This window comes from Phocoena sinus, chromosome 4 (genome assembly GCF_008692025.1).
Source record: "Phocoena sinus isolate mPhoSin1 chromosome 4, mPhoSin1.pri, whole genome shotgun sequence".
NCBI classification, from domain to species: domain Eukaryota; kingdom Metazoa; phylum Chordata; class Mammalia; order Artiodactyla; family Phocoenidae; genus Phocoena; species Phocoena sinus.
This window is the reverse complement of record NC_045766.1, coordinates 99,446,252-99,468,065: the sequence shown is the minus strand read 5'-3', so window position 1 is coordinate 99,468,065 and position 21,814 is coordinate 99,446,252. Positions and strand designations below refer to the sequence as shown.

At 36.5% G+C, this 21,814-nt stretch overlaps 1 protein-coding gene across 1 annotated transcript in view; it reads left to right on the top strand.

Moving 5' to 3' along the window:
* The window catches only part of EPHA6 (EPH receptor A6), an 863,031-nt gene that overhangs the window by 737,543 nt on the left and 103,674 nt on the right, over nucleotides 1-21,814 (top strand). The window contains exon 14 of the mRNA XM_032630346.1: nucleotides 3,520-3,729. Within this exon, the coding sequence (XP_032486237.1) occupies nucleotides 3,520-3,729 (210 nt within the window). The remainder of the gene's footprint in view (nucleotides 1-3,519; nucleotides 3,730-21,814) is intronic.

Sequence of the window (21,814 nt, the reverse complement as noted above, 5' to 3'; positions counted from 1 at the left end):
AGGACGTGAAGATTCTCCACGTCATATGTCATCAAGGAGATGAAAATTAAAATGAGATACCACTTTGCTCTTATCAGAATGGCCAAACTCAGTAACACTGACAACACCAAATGTTGGTGAAGATGTGGAACAACAGGAACTCTCCTTCATTGCTGGTGGGAATGCAAAATGGTACAGCCACGTTGGAAGACAGGCAGTTTCTTACAAACTAAACATACTCTTACCATACGATCCAGCTATTGCCCTCCTTGGTATTTAGCCAAAGGAATCAAAAACTTATGTCCACATAAAAGCCTGCAGCTATATAAACTGCTATAAACAGTCTATAAACAGAGATGTTTACAGCAGCTTTATTTATAATTGCCAAAACTTTGAAGCAACCAAGATGTCCTTCAGTAAGTATATGGGTAAATAAACTGTACATAAAGACAATGGAATATTATTCACCACTAAAAATAATGAGCACTCAAGCCATGAAAAGACATGGAGGAATCTTAAATGCATATAACTAAGTGAAAGAAGCCAATCTGAAAAGGCTGCATACTGCTTCCAACCATATGACATTCTGGAAAAGACAAAACTATGAGACCATGAAAAAATAAGTGGTTGCCAGGGGAGGGGGGTGGCGGGTGTGATAAACAGGTGGAACACAGAGGCTTTTTAGAGCAGTGAAAGTACTATGTTATTGATATATGATACTATACATAAACAGTATGTGATAATATAATGGTGAGTACATGTTATAATACATTTGTCCAAACCCAAAAATGTACAACACCAAGAATGAATCCTAATGTTCAAACCATGGACTTCAGGTGGTTACGATTTGTCATTGCAGATTCACCAATTGTAACAAATGTACCATTCCAGTGAAGGATGTTGATAATCGTGTGGGGAGGCTGTGCGTGTGGAGGGGGGGCGGAAGGTATATGGGAAATCTCTGTACCTTCCTCTTAATTTTGCTTTGAACCTAAAAGTGTTCCAAAAAATAGTCTTTTTTTTTAAATAAATAACTTGGTGCTTTGTGCCATGCTCAGAACAAGATAGGAAGTTAAATTTCAACCTGGTGTTAAGTAACTATTTCTCTTTATAATGTAAGAGTTTCTGTTGCCAACTGATTTTTCAGGAAAGTGAGTGGAGAATTTTCTGATTAATATTAAAATGACAAAAACTACATATGATTATAAGTCTTATTAAATAATGACTATTACTAAAATAAATGATGGGCTGTGCTATGTGTTTTGTATGTGATTCTCACTACAATTCTGAGTTAGATTATACTATTCTCATTGTAGAGATAAGGAAACTGAGGCACTCTTTAGTGTTCAGATCATCCACTAACATTTCCTACTCTACAGAAATTCTGCCTTGACAAAAACTGTTGATACCAGACAACTTCACTTACTAATACGTAAAAGAACTATCTCTTTAAAATTAGTGTAATCCTTTCTAGTCCAAAAGAATTTATGCTTTCAAAGGCTTTGAGATTCCTAATAGAGGAGAGGTAGGTAGGGTACGTGACAGAAGAGGCAGATTTCATCTAATTGTGCACTGTATAAGAAGATGGATGGGAAACACAAAGAGCTAATAACACCAAAGATTTTCTTTGCTAGGTTATCTTTTATACATTAATTATACAGAAGAGCCTGCTTAAATGGATACTCTTGCTGTAGAATGTTTCTTTTAAGAGAGTGTTCTTTTCCTTACTCTGCACTTGAGTTGGGAGATATTATCAGAGAGCTATCGGGGACATATGTTGATAAAGTAAGATGAAGTTTATTCTGTTTGTATATAAGTTTATTTATTTAACTGACTGATGAATCATCATTGTACAGGAGACCATGTCACTGTGATAGGGTCAAATTGTCACTGTGTTTAAGCTACTCTATAGTTTTAAATCATATATCCGTGAAATCTGCTTTAACTTTGCAAACTTTGAGATACTCTTATGTATGCCTCTATCACACTGTATAAGGTAATATAGTCCTCTAGTCTCTTAGTAGATATTAATTTTTAGTATCATTCATAAATAAATGTTACCTAATGTGTGAAACCGACTTGAGAATCTCATGTTTCTCAATAACCCCATTAATGACAACAATCTCCAAATAACTAAGTAGAACAATATGCATTATTTTTCAAACTTAAATTATTTTTATATTCATTTTCTCTATATTTGTACTGTTGTACTATTTGTATCTGGTCTTGTTGGTGCACACATCTTGTATGAATGACAACTGGATTTTTTTTACTTTTTTAAAAAAAATATTATTTTTATTTAGAAAACAAATTTGTGGTTACCAATGGGGAGAGTGTAGGGGCGAGGGACAAATTAAGGGCATGGGATTAATATATACAGATTAGTATTTATAAAATAGATAAGGATATACTGTATACCCATCATCTTGCAATAACCTATACTGGAGTATAATTTGCAAAAAATACTAAATCGCTATGCTGAAACTAACACAATATTGTAAATCAATTATACTTCAGCTAAAAATATTTTTTTAAATCAAGGTGAGAGGCATAAATAGTCAAGGGATTAATTACTACATACCAGTGCTGTGCTTGGCTTGTTATTCATATTTCTTTTAATTTTCCCGCTGGGAACTATAATAAAATAGTCCTGTTTTCGGTCGATTGCCAACACCTTTCTTTATATTTGCTCTATATGGTTTTCCCTGGGTATCCGCGGGGGATTGGTTCCAAGACCTGCCTCAGATACACAAACATGCAGATGCTCAAGTTCCATAGCCAGCCCTGTGTATCCGTGGATTCTGCATCCTAGGATACAACCAATCCAGGACTGTAAACATAGTACTGTACACTATCTGCCGGCTGGTGGAACCCACAGGTGAGGAAGGCCAACTGTGTATTTATTGAAAAAACTCCAGGTATAAGTGGACCTTCACAGTTCAAACCCATGTTTCAGAGTCAACTGTATAAGGAAAGATTGGGAAAATCTAGTTATTTTCTGTTTGCATGTGGGTTTTTTTTTCCATTCTCCTGCAACTTTCCTAAACTTGTTTATGCCATCAGTTTTTCTTTTTCGTTGATCATTTTTCACCATATTTCCAGCAATCACACAGCTTTCATCACATCCTAGGTTTTACTGCCTTGGGAGCTCACGACTATGGAAAGTGAATTCTTTTTTCTTGGAAGTCTTTGCTACTATCTTACTCGATTTTAGTTCCCTTTTGTTACTTAAAGTTTTTGAAATCATTTTTTCTGGAAGTTAATTTGGTTGATTCTCTTCTCTCCTTTCTTTTCCCTCCTTCATCACTTCAAGCTAGATTTTCCTTTCCTTTAAATCTCCAACAAATTTTTATCTTTTGTTATGAACACAGTCAATGATCAGCAAACTTGATACTTACATTCATTGGATCCAGTAAAATAAATTCAAGAATTTCATTTAAAACACCACACACACCTACACAAACAGGCACACATGCATGCATGTGTGCACACACACTACAATAAAATAAATCAATGTAAATAACTATGATTCTCTTTCAGAAACATGATGGCCACTTCACAGTCATCCAGTTGGTTGGTATGCTCCGAGGCATTGCATCAGGAATGAAGTACCTTTCTGATATGGGTTATGTTCACCGAGATCTAGCAGCTAGGAATATATTGGTCAACAGCAACCTAGTATGCAAAGTTTCTGATTTTGGTCTCTCCCGAGTGCTGGAAGATGATCCAGAAGCTGCTTATACAACAACTGTAAGTTTATACATCCTTTTCCAATATAGTTTGTTTACTTTTATTATTTTTAATGTGATTAGAGTAATTCTGGTTTTGTTTTCTAATTTTCTGCTCTCATTTGGTATTTTCCCAATTTAACGTCATTATCTAATTGAGAAGTATTTGTTTTATCTGAGTGCCTGGTTTCAAAAAGAATTGACACTTAACTGTTTCCTTTCTTCCACTCTGTGAGGACTTTAACATCATGCTTGAGATTCACGTCATTACTGCCCTCACAAAAAATCTGCCTTTGCCTGAATATTTTTGATGCTTCAATAGTTATCTCCTTTAAATGGAGTTCTCTACAGGCCAATGGTACAATCAATTAAGTCAGTGATGGTGAAGAACCAGTGGTTAGGAAATGAAAATTTTTTTCTCATAGCAAATGTTATGGAACGTCTGATAATACTTAAAAATGAACAATGTAGGTTTCTCTGGAGATATATAGATACACTCTCAACCTTCTTTTGAATGGGACTTGGGGGAAATGTGAGCAGGAGTAGAAGGCTAAAACTTGAGACCCAAACTATCATCTGTCAATAATGCGATCTCAACTTAACTCATGAACCAATTCATTCCACTGATCTCTTTGGTTATTATTTCAAGGAGTTAAGTCTCAAGCTGTCAAAAAGCTAATAATTTGTAAAATTATACTAGTCTGTTATTTTTTAAACAGAACCCTCACCATTGACTCATTTCAGCTTCAATGAAAAATGAGTCAGTAAAACTATTCAAGTTGTTTTTATTCTCTTCTCTTATTCTGACATTGCGCATTATTTTAAAAGAGGCAAATCTTTTATTTAGTTATCTTTTATTTCATTTTCTATGAGATTATTTTTGAAACCTCACTGTATTTAACTGCTCTAGAATGGATACAAGTTTAGTATTATGAATAAGACATGTTATACCCTTACTATGTTTGCTTTGTAAAAATCCTCTACATTAATGTATTGATGATATTTTCACTAATTTCTCCAACAATGAAATAGTTCTAAGGAGAATAAATTAATCTAAGTCTGATATATAAGGTAGTAGTATCTACTGATCTTCTAATTTGATCAAAAAGCTTCATAAAAATAAAATTCTATCAAGTCTGAAAATAAATTGTTCATTTTAGAAAAGCAGTATTTTCAAATCCATTTTCTAACTGGAAAATGTCATAATTATTTTCTTTTTGTTTTCAAGGCTTTTATTTTCTTCTCTTTTATTTTTATAAATGTATAACTTAAAGCGACTTTTCAAGTTATGGAACAATGCATGTAAGATTTTTCTACTATGCATATTATTTACAACCTTAGAGAATAGTATTTAGAATTATTATAAAAATATTATAAAATAAAATGTTCATTAAAATTGCAACAAGTATGATCTACTAAAAGGATAAAATAAGATAGGAAATAATGAACAATATATTTAGGAGTAGTTACGAGATTCTTTGGCTGTATGTCTATATAGATACACTTGAAATTTCATATTAAATAATATATTAACTGCTTTTTTAAAATGAGAAGTTCATAACTAAATTTAAGATACTAATAAAATTGACAGGGTAACTCAAATCCTGAAGCATGTATAGATTTTGTTGTCAGATTTGACATCCAGATTCCAGACATATTCTTCTCTCTTATATGATTGTAAGGACTAAGAGGCCCAGAACAGTGCTGTCTTAGTTTAAATCTGACTAGAGAATTAAACATCAAATTAGGTCACCATATACTAACACTCTGAAAAGTGCTTCTTGAAAGTTATAGATTATGTCTTTTTTTTTAATTTTAGAATTCTATTTATTTTTTTATACAGCAGGTTCTTATTAGTTATCCATTTTATACATATTAGTATATATATGTCAATCCCAATCTCCCAATTCATCAAGATTATGTCTTGGTTAAGCAATAAGTCTCTGAATTTGAGGTACCAAGTAAATGGTAAATAATGTAACCAAGTACTTTTTAAAAAAAAGTCTCAGACATACCTAACTGCTCAGAGGATCCTGGGGTACAAAATATCATATACTGATTAATTGACTTTATAATGAACATGGACATTCAAATCTCAAAATAGCAGACCTCTTGCCTTCGAAGAGCTTCCCTTTTGACAGGGTAAATAGACTCATGCTTCCTTGCTATTCAGTGCATTAAATCATGCGGCAAGAGTCTGTAAAAAATGTAAAAAATGTGGAAGTACCAAAAAGCAGAGGTCTGGAGAAAGCATCACAAAGAAGACAAGTTGAACAAATATTAAATATTTCATTAGGCAGACAGTTAGGGAGAAGATCCAGATAGAGGAAACAGAAAGAGAAAAAGACATAGAAATTTGGGGAAGTGAATGGGAATGTTTACACAAAATGTGGACAGTTTGGAATGGGGGTGAGAAGCAGTGGAGGGGCCAGGTTTCTTAGGAATAATTGTGATGGTAGTTGGGTGGGACATCAGGAAATTTGAAGGTTTTTCTATAGTAATTAAGAGACAGACGTTGATTGTTTTAAATAGAGGAATAATAAAATACATACATGTTTTAGAAAATATTATTGAAACAGTGTGAGGGAAAGCTTGAAGGACAGGAGGACTGGTAACAGGAAGACCAGTTAGGGCATTATTGCTATAGACCAAAAAGGTCATATGGCTTTAATTAGGGCAATAGTGGTTGGAATAAAGAGGGAGGAAAATTGAAAATTGTTATGAATGTATAATTTACAAGACTCAATAACAAACTAGATATGAATATAAGGAAGAAGAAGGACTGAAAGATGACACTAGTATTTCTAGATTGAACAGCTGGTTGAATGGTGATGTTTTATTAATCAAGACAGAGAATACCTATTAAAGATAACTTGGCTAAATTACAAAGCAGAATTATAACAAAAGGTCACAGGTACTCTGTCTCAAAGTCATCAAGATAATGCCAGATTGAGCGGTGTCATTCTGTTCAAATTTCGTGTAAAAATTTTAGGACTTTATATAACTGTACTTTCTGTATTTCCTGTTAAAAGGAATGAGACAGAAAACTACTGCCTAGTGGAGATATACCTCAGTTCAAGCAAACCCTGTAAAATAAAATAAAGAAGAATGGTCATTTATATGAAATTGATTCTTTGCTTTATAAAAATGTTAAAATGAAAATAAATAGCAAGCTCTCTTTATACATTTTTTAAAGTACGATTTCATTTTTAAAAGTTTTATCTGTATACAACTTTCCTGGAACATATCTTTTACCTTAAAAGATTTTGACTCTTTCTCTTGCTGTATAATTGCTATTTCCTTATTTTTTTTAATAAATGTTTTTATCTGTATCACAAAGGATTTGGAGGAAGGGAGGCTTGTGAAGGGTTTTTAAAAACAGGAAGAACATCATAGATAAAGGTGTTTTTTTTTGTATACTTCAAGAAAGTAGTCATTGAAACTACCCTTTCCGAATCAATACAGGGGCAAAAATAAATAAACATTTTCCATTATGATGACTTTTGCCAATATAGAAAGCACATATCACAGCACAGAGCAGTAAGAACTGGTTAAAAGACAGGCTGGAAAGATGGGGTGACCATTGTGGACCCCAGTACTGGCTATCATGCTGAACTGGTCAGCCTGTGGTAGGTGGAGCCTACACAGCAAGATGGCCATTGGAGCCAGACTGACCAGACCAGAAAGAGATGAGACAAGAGAAATTTACTCTGCCAACAATTACTGAGACTTTAGCCCCCTAGTTAGAAGACCTATCCATGGAATGTATAAGAATGTATTGTTTACACTATAAAATACACTAAAGTAAATAAAAGGATGGGATTTACAACTGATATAAGCAGAAAATTCTAGTATTCTTCCTACAGCTTAAGAGTGTTTTTGCATGTCCTGCATCAAGTCTAAAGACTATTCATTCAACATGTAATTCATACAGTTTATTATGGAGCTACCATATTTAAGGCTCTATCCCTTGAGGGCCAATTACTAAAACTAAAGGGATTCTTGAGAAGAGATAAAAGGCTGCACAGAGAGAAGACCAGACTAACTGAACAAGTAACGCATAATAAAACCAACAGATGTTCAGACACCAGAGTGGGTAATGCAGCTTGAAAGGCAACTACAGGAGTAGCAGATTCTCCTGTAAGCTCTGTACTAAAATACATCAAGCCTTTGCAAAGGGACATCAGAACTGTGAAGGCATGAAAAGCCAGAAATGTGGGCTAAAGATAGAAGGGGGAAAAAATGGCACAAAAATAGGATCTAGACAAGGACTGAGAGGCCTTGTTTTTACATGCCAATTCTATAAGAGGCTACCAGCACTTCATGAGGAGAGGCTGGTGAATGATTATGAACCACACCTAATGATACATATACAATTAGTGATATGTAGCTACTTAATCTGCACAAAATTTACTGAGTTGGATTGGTTCTCATTTGATTACTGGTCTCATATCTGGTTATAATTTAGTGCTAAGAAATCTCTTCCTTTACTGAATCTAACACACATTCACATGACAATTGTTTTATATCCAGTTTCTGGAGGAGGCACTCTCTCATTTGAATATTGCTAAGCACAAGTCCTTAAACTTCATTGAAAAATATTAAGCCTCTTTGCTCTCAAGTATGGAAATGAGTCCTATTTACCTAAAAAGAACATTAAAAGATATATTATGGCTCACACTTGTCCTGTTTTAAGAGATAAGTTTTATTTAAGATATGGTACAATGGCAGTTACTGCTCAGAGTTTTTTTAACTATAATGAGTAGCTCCATTTCTTATAGTTTAAAGATCGAAACAAAATGGAAGAATCATTTTATCACAATATTCTGTAAAAATTCTAAAATTCCTTGATACTAATTTTCCAATTGTGTTCACTTGTGTTATTAAGGACAAAGTTTGCTTTTTATTTGATAGTGATGTTTGCATACAAGTACTTTCCTAGTTGAAGTACAGTCTCATTATTAACAACACATAATCCGAAATAAATCACAGTTCTGTTAACATCTTAATTCTATTACTTTGCATTCATAAGACCTCTCCAAGCTCCAACTCTCTTTTTTTTTTTAAGTAACAAATTTTATTTATTCTGCTTGATGTTAAATATAGCATTTTTTTTCTGTTTTTTTTGTTCATTTCAACATCTTTATTGGAGTATAATTGCTTTACAATGGTATGTTAGTTTCAGCTTCACAACAAAAATAAATCAGTTATATATATACATATGTTCCCATATCTCTTCCCGCTTATGTCTCCCTCCCTCCCACCCTCCCTATCCCACCCCTCCAGGTGGTCACAAAGCACCAGGCTGATCTCCCTGTGCTATGCGGGCTGCTTCCCACTAGCTATCTACCTTACGTTTGGTAGTGTATATATGTCCATGCCTCTCTCGCTTTGTCACCATTTACCCTTCCCCTCCCCATAGCCTCAAGTCCATTCTCTAGTAAGTCTGTGTCTTTATTCCTGTTTCACCCCTAGGTTTTTCATGACAATTTTTTGTTCTTAAATTCCATACATATGGTGTTAGCATACGATATTTGTCTCTCCTCTTCTGACTTACTTCACTCTGTATGACAGACTCTAGGTCTATCAACCTCATTACAAATAGCTCAATTCGTTTTCTTTTTATGGCTGAGTAATATTCCATTGTATATATGTGCCACATCTTCCTTATCCATTCATCTGATGATGGACACTTAGGTTGTTTCCATCTCTGGGCTATTGTAAATAGAGCTGCAATGAACATTTTGGTACATGAGTCCTTTTTGAAGTTATGGTTTTCTCAGGGTATATGCCCAGTAGTGGGATTGCTGGCTCATATGGTAGTTCTATTTGTAGTTTTTTTAAGGAACCTCCATACTGTTCTCCACAGTGGCTGTATCAATTTACATTCCCACCAACAGTGTAAGAGGGTTCCCTTTAATCTCCACAACCCAGTCCAACCATTTATTGTTTCCAGATTTTTTGATGATGGCCATTCTGACTGGTGTGAGATGATATCTCATTGTAGTTTTGATTTGCATTTCTCTAATGATTAATGATGTTGAGCATTCTTTCATGTGTTTGTTGGCACTCTGTATATCTTCTTGGAGAAATGTCTATTTACGTCTTCTGCCCATTTTTGGATTGGGTTGTTTGTTTTTTAGTTATTGAGCTGCATGAGCTGCTTATAAATTTTGGAGATTAATCCTTTGTCAGTTGCTTCATTTGCAAATATTTTCTCCCATTCTGAGGGTTGTCTTTTGGTCTTCTTTATGTTTCCTTTGCTGCGCAAAAGCTTTAAGTTTCATTAGGTCCCATTTGTTTACTTTTGTTTTTATTTCCGTTTCTCTAGGAGGGTGGGTCCAAAAAGGACCTTGCTGTGATTTATGTCATAGAGTGTCCTGCCTATGTTTTTCATCTAAGAGTTTGATAGTTTCCTGGCCTTACATTTAGGTCTTTAATCGATTTTGAGCTTATTTTTGTGTATGGTGTTAGGGAGTGATCTAATCTCATACTTTTACATGTACCTGTCCAGTTTTTCCCAGCACCACTTATTGAAGAGGCTGTCCTTTCTCCACTGTACATTCCTGCCTCCTTTATTAAAGATAAGGTGACCATATGTGCGTGGGTTTATATCTGGGCTTTCTATCCTGTTCCATTGATCTATCTTTCTGTTTTTGTGCCAGTACCATACTGTCTTGATTGCTGTAGCTTTGTAGTATAGTCTGAAGTCAGGAGGCCTGATTCCTCCAGCTCCATTTTTCGTTCTCAAGATTGCTTTGGCTATTTGGGGTCTTTTGTGTTTCCATACAAATTGTGAAATTTTTTGTTCTAGTTCTGTGAAAAATGCCATTGATAATTTGATAGGGATTGCATTGAATTTGTAGATTGCTTTGGGTAGTAGAGTCATTTTCACAATGTTGATTCTTCCAGCCCAAGAACATGGTATATCTCTCCATCTATTTGTATCATCTTTAATTTCTTTCATCAGTGTCTTATAATTTTCTGCATACAGGTCTTTTGTCTCCTTAGGTAGGTTTATTCCTAGATATTTTATTGTTTTTGTTGCAATGGTAAATGGGAGTGTTTTCTTGCTTTCACTTTCAGATTTTTTCATCCTTAGTGTATAGGAATGCCAGAGATTTCTGTGCATTAATTTTGTATCCTGCTACTTTACCAAATTCATTGATTAGCTTTAGTAGTTTTTCTGGTAGCATCTTTAGGATTCTCTGTGTATAGTATCATGTCATCTGCAAAGAGTGACAGCTTTACTTCTTCTTTTCTGATTTGGATTCCTTTTATTCCTTTACTTCTCTGATTGCTGTGGCTAAAACTTCCAAAACTATGTTGAAATAAGAGTGGTGAGAGTGGGCAACCTTTTCTTGTTCCTGATCTTAGTGGAAATGCTTTCAGTGTTTCACCATTGAGGATGATGTTGGCTGTGGGCTTGTCATATATGGCCTTTATTATTTTGAGGAAAGTTCCCTCTATGCCTACTTTCTGCAGGGTTTTTATCATAAATGGATGTTGAATTTTGTCAAAAAGCTTTCTCTGCATCTATTGAGATGATCATATGGTTTTTCTCCTTGAATTAGTTAATATGGTGTATCACGTTGATTGATTTGCGTATATTGAAGAATCCTTGCATTCCTGGAATAAACCCCACTTGATCATGGTGTATGATCCGTTTTAATGTGCTGTTGGATTCTGTTTGCTAGTATTTTGTTGAGGTTTTTTGCATCTATGTTCATCAGTGATATTGTCCTGTAGTTTTCTTTCTTTGTGACATCCTTGTCTGGTTTTGTTATCAGGGTGATGGTGGCCTCGTAGAATGAGTTTGGGAGTGTTCCTCCCTCTGCTATATTTTGGAAGAGTTTGAGAAGGATAGGTGATAGCTCTTCTCTAAATGCTTGAAAGAATTTGCCTGTGAAGCCATCTGGTCCTGGGCTTTTGCTTGTTGGAAGGTTTTTAATCACAGTTTCAATTTCAGTGCTTGTGATTGGTCTGTTCATATTTTCTATTTCTTCCTGATTCAGTCTTGGCAGGTTGTGCCTTTCTAACAATTAGTCCATTTCTTCCAGGTTGTCCATTTTATTGGCATAGAGTTGCTTGTAGTAATCTCTCATGATCTTTTATATTTCTGCAGTGTCAAGTTGTTACTTCTCCTTTTTCATTTCTAATTCTATTGATTTGAGTCTTCTCCCTTTTTTCTTGATGAGTCTGGCTAATGGTTTATCAATTTTATTTATCCTTTCAAAGAACCAGCTTTTAGTTTTATTGATCTTTGCTATCGTTTCCTTCATTTCTTTTTCAATTATATCTGATCTGATTTTTATGATTTCTTTCCTTCTGCTAACTTTGGGGTTTTTTTGTTCTTCTTTCTCTAATTGCTTTAGGTGCAAGGTTAGGTTGTTTATTCGAGATGTTTCCGGTTTATTAACGTAGGATTGTATTGCTATAAACTTCCCTCTTAGAACTGCTTTTGCTACATCCCATAGATTTGAGTCGTCGTGTCTCCATTGTCATTTGTTTCTAGGTATTTTTTGATTTCCTCTTTGATTTCTTCAGTGATCACTTCGTTATTAAGTAGTGTATTGTTTAGCCTCCATGTGTTTGTATTTTTTACATATCTTTTCCTGTAGTTGATATCTAGTCTCATAGCATTGTGGTCGGAAAAGATACTTGATACAATTGCAATTTTCTTAAATTTACCAAGGCTTGATTTGTGACCCAAGATATGATCTATCCTGGAGAATGTTCCATGAGCACTTGAGACAAATGTGTATTCTGTTGTTTTTGCATGGAATGTCCTATAAATATCAATTAAGTCCATCTTGTTTAATGTATCATTTAAAGCTTGTGTTCCCTTATTTATTTTCATTTTGGATGATCTGTCCATGGGTGAAAGTGGGTGTTAAAGTCCCCTACTATGAATGTGTTACTGTCGATTTCCCCTTTATGGCTGTCAGTATTTGCCTTATGTATTGAGGTGCTCCTATGTTGGGTGCATAAATATTTACAATTGTTATATCTTCTTCTTGGATCGATCCCTTGATCATTATGTAGTGTCCTTCTTTGTCTCTTCTAATAGTCTTTATTTTAAAGTCTATTTTGTCTGATACAAGAATTGCTACTCCAGCTTTCTTTTGGGGGTTTCCAATTTGCATGAAATACCTTTTTCAATCCCCTTACTTTCAGTCTATATGTGTCCTCTAGTCTGAAGTGGGTCTCTTGTAGACAGCAAATATATGCATCTTGTTTTTGTATCCATTCAGCCAATCTGTTTCTTTTGGTGGAGGATTTAGTCATTTATATTTAAGGTAATTATTGATATGTGTGTTCCCATTCCCATTTTCTTAATTGTTTTGGGTTCGTTATTGTAGGTCTTTTCCTTCTTTTGTGTTTCTTGCCTAGAGAAGTTCCTTTAGCAGTTGTTGTAGAGCTGGTTTGGTGGTGCTGAACTCTCTCAGCTTTTGCTTGTCTGTAAAGGTTTTAATTTCTCATCAAATCTGAATGAGATCCTTGCTGGGTAGAGTAATCTTGGTTGCCAGGTTTTTCTCCTTCAACACTTTCAATATGTCCTGCCACTCCCTTCTGGCTTGCAGAATTTCTGCTGAAAGATTGGCTGTTAACCTTATGGGGATTCCCTTCCGTGTTATTTGTTGCTTTTCCCTTGCTGCTTTTAATATCTTTTCTTTGTATTTAATTTTTGACAGTTTGATTAATATGTGTCTTGGCGTGTTTCTCCTTGTATTTATCCTATATGGGACTCTCTGTGCTTCCTGGACTTGATTAACTATTTCCTTTCCCATATTAGGGAAGTTTTCAACTATAATCTCTTCATATATTTTCTCAGTCCCTTTCTTTTTCTCTTCTTCTTCTGGAACCCCTATAATTCGAATGTTGGTGCATTTAATGTTGTCCCAGAGGTCTCTGTGACTGTCCTCAGTTCTTTTCATTCTTTTTCTTTATTCTGCTCTGCATTAGTTATTTCCACTATTTTGTCTTCCAGGTCACTTATCCTTTCTTCTGCCTCAGTTATTCTGCTATTGATCCCATCTAGAGTATTTTTCATTTCATTTATTGTGTTGTTCATCATTGTTTGTTTCATCTTTAGTTCTTCTAGGTCCTTGTTAACTGATTCTTGCATTTTGTCTATTCTATTTCCAAGATTTTGGATCATCTTTACTATCATTATTCTGAATTCTTTTTCAGGTAGACTGCCTATTTCCTCTTCATTTGTTAGTTCTGGTGGGTTTTTATCTTGCTCCTTCATCTGCTGTGTGTTTTTCTGTCTTTTCATTTTGCTCATCTTACTGTGTTTGGGGTCTCCTTTTTGCAGGCTGAAGGTTCGTAGTTCCTGTTGTTTTTTGTGTCTGTCCCCAGTGGCTAAGTTTGGTTCAGTGGGTTTTGTAGGCTTCCTGGTGGAGGGGACTAGTGCCTGTGTTCTGGTGGATGAGGCTGGATCTTGTCTTTCTGGTGGGCAGGTCCACATCTGGTGGTGTGTTTTGGCGTGTCTGTAGACTTATTATGATTTTGGGCAGCCTCTCTGCTAATGGATGGGGTTGTGTTCCTGTCTTGCTAGTTGTTTGGCATAGGATGTCCAGCACTGTAGCTTGCTGGTCGTTGAGTGAAGCTGGGTGCTGGCGTTGAGATGGAGATCTCTGGGAGAGTTTCGCCGTTTGATATTATGTGCAGCTGGGAGGCCTTTTGTGGACCAGTGTCCTGAAGTTGGCTCTCCCACCTCAGAGGCACAGCACTAACTCCTGGCTGCAGCACCAAGAGCCTTTCATCCACACCGCTCCTTAATTTGGGATAATTCATTGTCTATTCATGTATTCCACAGATGCAGGGTACATCAAGTTGATTGTGGAGCTTTAATCCACTGTTTCTGAGGCTGCTGGGAGAGATTTCCCTTTCTCTTCTTTGTTCTCACAGCTCCCAGGGGCTCAGCTTTGGATTTCGCCCCTCCTGTGCGTGTAGGTCGCGGGAGGGCCTCTGTTCTTTGCTCAGACAGGACGGGGTTAAAGGAGCCGCTGATTCGGAGGCTCTGGCTCACTCAGGCTGGCAGTAGGGAGGGTCACGGAGTGTGGGGCGGGCTGCGGCGGCAGAGGCCAGCGTGACATTGCTAGCCCGGCAGTGGCGGGCTGCACAGGCTCCCCGGAAGCGGGTGTGGATAGTGACCTGTGTTCGCACACAGGCTTTTTGGTGGCGGCAGCAGCGGCCTTAGCGTCTCATGTCTGTCTGTGGGGTCCGCACTTTTAGCCGCGGCTCGCGCCCGTCTCTGGAGCTCTCTTAAGCAGCGTTCTTAATCCCCTCTCCTCGTGCACCAGGAAACAAAGCGGGAAGAAAAAGTCTCTTGCCTCTTTGGCAGGTCCAGACATTTCCCCGGACTCCCTCCTGGCTAGCCGCGGTGCACTAACGTCCTGCAGGCTGTGTTCACGCCGCCAACCTCAGTCCTCTCCCGGCGCTCCGACAGAAGCCGGAGCCTCAGCTCCCAGCCCCGCCCGCCCCGGCGGGCGAGCAGACAAGCCTCTCGGCTGGTGAGTCCAAGCTCCAACTCTTAACCTCTACATAAGATGTGAGAAGAGTCAATCTAAGAAGACATGCACCTTCCTCCTTTACCCTTAATTCAAGTGTTTCTAAGTTGGCATGACTTTTTTTTTTTTTTTGGCCGCATCAGGTCTTAGTCGCGGCACGCGTTGAGGCATGCAGGATCTCTCATTGCAGCGTGCGGGCTTCTCTCTAGTTGTAGCATGTGGATTATCTCCTTTCTAGCTGGGGCACGAGGGCTCCCGAGCCTGTGGGCTCTGTAGTTTGTGGCATGTGGGCTCTAGCTGAGGCATGCGAGCTCAGTAGTTGTGGTGTGTGGGCTTACTTGCTCCACGGCATGTGGGATCTTAGTTCCCTGACCAGGTGTTGAACCCGTGTCCCCTGCATTGTGAAGCATATTCTTTACCACTGGACCACAGGGGAAGTCCCTGGCTTGACTTTTTGATGTGAATTTTTAAATCTTGAGACATGTCCAGCTTTAAGAGTAAATATTTTTAATGAAAATGAGATAAAAAGTATTTTAGATCGTTCGCTATTCTGCCTCTAAGTACTTTATTTTGACATGAATTGTTGAGATTTGCTTGGAGAACATGCTTAACCTGCTAGTAAAACCTACTCAGAATTTTCACTCACTTCTGTCTCTTAACTATAAAAGAGTTACTGTAAAAAGTTATGCAGTATAATATTTTTAAATGCTTTCATTTAAAATCATATGGTATCCAATGCACTAAATAAAAGGACTTGTACTGAGAAATGTTTCTGATATTTCTGGATTTTGAAAAATAAAACTTTATCCTTTGAGATCCTACCCCAAGATTCTCTGTCCATCAAGTCATTGATGATAGAGGTGACACTGTACTGAGATACACCATGTGGTAAAGTGCATCTTACACTAAGTCTATGGAGGTGAACCAGGGCCAACCAGAAAAGTGACTTGTACTTCAATTGTTCCTTAAGATTTAACCAAGCAAAAAAATGGAAGTGATATGACAGCTTCGGGCACAAAGGCACTCTTGGGTAGAGGACCGTGAAACCTACTAGCCCCCATGAAGCTACATATCATTAACATAAATAGAAATAAGGACAGGTTTCTGCACAGAATTTGATGAAAAATTCAAAAGGAAATGAGAGTTTCCTCTAGGCAAATGTAATTCAGCAGCCTGAATATAAGGAAAAAAGTGAGAAAAATAGCTATGTTATCAGAAAGCTATAATGTGAAGGTTTAAATAACTTCTTTTTCAGTAAAAAGGTGGTGAACAAATAAACCTTGGAAGAATGAAAAAACAATAAAATCCTGGCTTGATAAACTGAGTTCATCACTAAGAAAGGAGCTGTGCCATTTGGGAAAAACAACAAAATGACTCTTCCCAAAAACAGTTCTCACCTGACAGGTATTATGATAGTAGTCAGTCAAAATCAGTCAAATATACAGACTATTATAATTAGCTGAAGAGGAAGAAATCAATGTGCCAATATTAGGTTTCCTAAATTCAAAGGGAAAAAAGTGCCCTTGAACCAGCAAGTGTTTGTTTGATGGACTAATTCATGAGCAGAAAATCTGACAGTTTTTATAAATCCTTGTCAATATAAACTTTTTGTAAAGGATATTCTAATGATCTAATGTATAAAACTATATTCTCAGGAATTAGTGTGTCCACACTTTGAGCCCAAGTGCCAGAAAGCAAATCCACAACAGTGCAGATGAAAGGGCAACAAAGCTTTATACTAAACCAGAGAGAACATGTTCTGAGTGCAAAGCAAGAATATTCAATAACTGTTCAAGAGATGAATACCATACATACCAGCTTGGATCACAGGCTGAGAGACCCAAAAGCTTCATGGTAATTTTCTGGGACAGTGCTATCAGAGGGCACAGACCTCTTTGAAATGTACTACTTAGGTGAATTGACAATGGCAGGTCTTGAGCATAAGATGGAAATGGGAATCAACAATATCAGATAATATCCAAAGAATGATTTCCTGGAAAAGTCTCATCTCTGAAGCTTAGGAAACAAGGGTTTGTGATCATTACAGAGCTCTTGGTAGTAAAACACAGGAAACAGGTTTGAAGATTATCATACACAGAGTAGAAAAAGACTGTGCAAAGCAGATTGCTCTATCAGAAACCTTGAAGCTAGAGAGAAGACCATCCTGTTCAGTCATACATACCATTAAGAAGCCAAGCCATGCTTTGGGAAAACTCCCATCTGTCATTTGTGCAAAGCATGTACAAAAGCAAATCCTTTGTAGATGTAAGTCTTGTGTCTTTACAATATATATTTTAAAGGAAGGACCCTAAGGCCTTAGACCTGGGAAGACATTACTGAAGACAAGAGACCACAAAGAAACTTTCTGTTCAGTGCTCAAGGCTTGGGGTGACTTACGAGTAGTTTTTTTTTTTTTTTCCTAAAGTAATGAATCCCTTTAGATTTTTATAAAACCCTAGAGAGCAGGTTATTTATCTTTTACATTTTTTAATGCTTTCAGCACCTAGATTAATATACTACTTAGTGGCTGCTTAATTAATTGCTGATAATTACACAAATAAGAAAATGGTAGAAAGAAAGTGATTGAAACTATAAGAACATTGTTTTCAGTAAAATTATATTAATTTTTTTCTCTGATGTCACTGTTAATCACAAGCCACCAAATGAGTAAGCCTAAGACAATCCTTAATGTATCATAAGGAGATGAAATAATTACAGTAGAAAGCAGCAAATGTTACAAACATTGAAGCAATTATGACAATGGGTCAGGGTATTCACAAACGGGATAATTCTATTTTGAAGTCTCTGAAAACATTCTACCAACGTTTTGGTCGATGCCTATAGCATGGATAAGACCCAAGACAAATTGTTCATAAAAATCACATAATATATAATATTTTAATACCTACAAACATCTGAATATATCCAATCCTTCTAGTGTAAGTGCTAATCAATGAGGAATAATCAAAGACCAGTCACAGTTCTCAAGATATTTGGCGTAAACCTTGATGTAACCAAAAACCACAGGAAATACCAAGTGCTGCTTCTTTTTGCAACATCCAACACTGTATAATTCAGAGGTTCTCTCCCTGCTCCCAGTGATTTTAGAATAAACCCAGACTAAATTGATTTCCTGGGGAAGATCAATCAGCGGATGTTTAGCAAGCAGAAAGTACAGTGTTCATTGGCCCATCTTGCTTGTGCAGAGGAAAGAAAAAAACAAGGCAATGTACACAAAGCTGCTGACCTTAGCCCTGGAGTTTCAAAGGTACCATCTGAAGAAAGAAGTCATTACTAATGCTTAATTTCTAGTTTTATCTCTGATGTGGAAAAAATGCTTTTTTTTTCCTCTGACAATAAAAAAACTGGAAAGGAAAACATTATAAATACAGGATAAATCACATGAAAGCTCTATGAAGACTTACTTATTCCCAGTGTAAAGAGCTTCACATCAATGGTAAATAAATTGAAAAAGGTTATCAGTTACTTATGCTGTTTGTGGCAGACCCTGTTAGTTGGCTACCCAGCCTCTCTTGTCGTCTCTTCCTTGCTAATAAAATCTTTATTTGGATGTTTATGATGAACTCAGGTCCAAGAAATAAATCATGATTTATACATAAGCCAGTTATACTTATACCATTCTCCTTTGACACTTAAATTTTACTCTTTGACAGGTCACTTAAACGTAAAGGAAAGTGAGATTGGCAACTGTGGGGAAAATTTTGGGGTTGAAGTCTATTATAAATAGGCTTGATGTAACCAAGAACTACATCTTGGCTACATCAAGATGTAACCAAGAACCACATCTTGGCTACATCAAGATGTAACCAAGAACCACATCTTGGTTACATCAAGATGTAACCAAGCTCTCTTTCTTGAGAGAGCTTTGTAGAATTGGCCCCTTCTTTTCTTTATTGCCTTGATTATAGTTTTGGAAGGACATAGGCTTGGGGCTGTGACAGCCATCCTTCAGTGATGAGGCAACAAGCCTAAGGAGACAAACCCAGTGCTAAAGATGGCCAAGTAGGAGAGCAAAAGAACCTGGTTGTCTGATGAAATTGTTAAGCACCTATGTCAACACAGAATCCACTTACTCCAGTTATTTTTTTATAATTTAGTTAAATATTTTATTTGCTTAAGCTACTGAGAATTGGGCCTTCTATGACTTGTATCTGAAGACATTCTGATACAGTAATCAACACATAAGAAAACCTCCATATTAATAGGTAATGTAAATAGGAAAATGAAAACATGAGTTTAAGTAAAATATCACCTCAGTCATACAAACTGACTAAATTATCTGAGCAGACTATAATATACAGTTAGTTTTGAGGATTAAATAATCATAATTTATTCATTTAACATGTATATCTTAATATTATTGGGTGCTAAATTGGAGATTAAAGTACTTAAGGTCTGGGGAGAAGACAGGCATTAAATAATCATGTGTAATTACAGTCTGAGATTTTATACAACATGTGTGTTGAGTGCCTATTGTGTGCCAGATACTGTTCTGAGGACTGGAGATATTCCAATGAATAAGCTTTTCTTTTGGAGCTTACAGCCTTGAGTATGGTGGGAATAAGGATAATAAAGTTAAAAAAGAGAGAAAGAGGAATCTCAATCTTAGATAGTGATAGATGCTGGATATATAATAAAAACATAAAAAATAAAATTGAGTAGCTACCTTGGAAGCACGGCTAGAAAATATGTCTTTAATGAGGTGTCATTTGAAATGAGACCTGAAAATTGTAAAGGTACCAGCCAAGAAAAGATCTGAAGCCAGATGTTCTGAGGTAAAGGAAAACAAATATAGATCCTAAACCTTAGGGAACAAGCTTGGCATATTTTAGAAGTAGGAATAAGGCCAAGATGGTTGACACACTGAGAGATCAGGGAAAGTGGTAGGAAACTAGGACTGAGAGGCCAGATCCTGTATAAACTCAAAGGTCATGGAAAGGAGTAGACTAACTATGAAACGAAGCCATTGGAAAACTTTAAGCAGTTGAGGACATAACAGAATTTGTGTTTTTTAAGAGCTCACTCTGCCTGATATGTTGGGAATGAATTGTAGAGGGCAAAAGAGAGAACAAAAGATTCATTTGCCGCATCCTAGACAAGAAATGATGGTAGCTTTGTGTAAGCTGGTAATAGAAAACATAAAGAATGGTGAAGATACTTGAGATATCTTGTGTCAATAGCTCCACCAACATATGTGAGTATGTGTGTATATTTATATATTTTTTAACAAGTAAGGAAATTGAGGCCCAAAGAAATTAAGTGATGTGCTCAAGTCACATGGCTATTACGTTAGGAACAATGTCAATTAACTATTGCTATAATGACATTGTTAAAGGAAAGTATCTGTTCCACAACTGAATCTTCCTCCTTCTCCAGTACTTCCCAATGTAAATTCTTTCCTGTCCTATGCAAACTTCCTTCTGTTTCTCACCTCTGAGACCCATGCGGAAGATAATGGATAGCAGTAGTTGAAAGTCTTTGAAGATTGAGAACTAAGGAGAATGATCTCTTAGTCTTTGGTGATATATATTACAAATACACACATATCTCAAAATGTTTCTTGTTCTTTTGTTTATTGAACTTTTTAAAGTATTCTGCAATCAGTATTTTACTTCACGCTAAGAGAAAGAAAACAATATATGGGGCTTCCCTGGTGGCGCAGTGGTTGAGAGTCCGCCTGCCGATGCAGGGTACACGGGTTTGTGCCCCGGTCCGGGAAGATCCCACATGCTACGTAGCGGCTGGGCCCGTGAGCCATGGCCGATGAGCCTGCGTGTCCGGAGCCTGTGCTCCGCAATGGGAGAGGCCACAGCAGTGAGAGGCCCACGTACCGCAAAAAAAAAAAAAAAATATATATATATATATATATATATATATATATATGTTATAGAAATAGAGAAATACCTCCTGGCAGAGTTCCAAGATATCTTTCTGATCAGTATATTTAAAATTTTTTCTCCCTGGTATTAGTTGGTGAATAAACAACATGTTTGTTTGATTGTTTTCATGTGACTTTTCTAATCAAAAAGATGGAGGTCATTTCACTGGGTAACATTTATTTTTAAATGAAAGATGAAGAGATTAAGGAAATGAACATTACCGTTACTGATTTTTTTTAATGGAATTCTGGGCAATATTCCATGAAACCTCAGATTCTTCCACAGTTTCAAATTCAATACCTATCCCTCATTGTCACCCCAGGGCCTACCATTAAGCCCCACAATCATCAGCTTTTCCAAGCCTATAAGCAATCATTAGGAGATCAAAAGCTAGAGAAAGTGCTATCGAATTCTGAAGTATACTTTTAAAAGATACAAAATTGAATTTCAAACATTCAAAAATTTATCAGCATCCTTGTTAAGAAATAAATACTTTTTCCCCATTTTCTCACCTGGCTATCCCTTTGTTGGTTTATGCTAGCTACACCAATCAGGTTTTCATACAGCAAACATTTATAGCCGTGGTTCACTACAGGCCACTGAAAAGGAGACCGCAAATAACTTTTCCTCAAACTTTCCCTTGGACCTCTCCCTCTGCAAGGAACAGTTCTGAATGCATTCATGATCC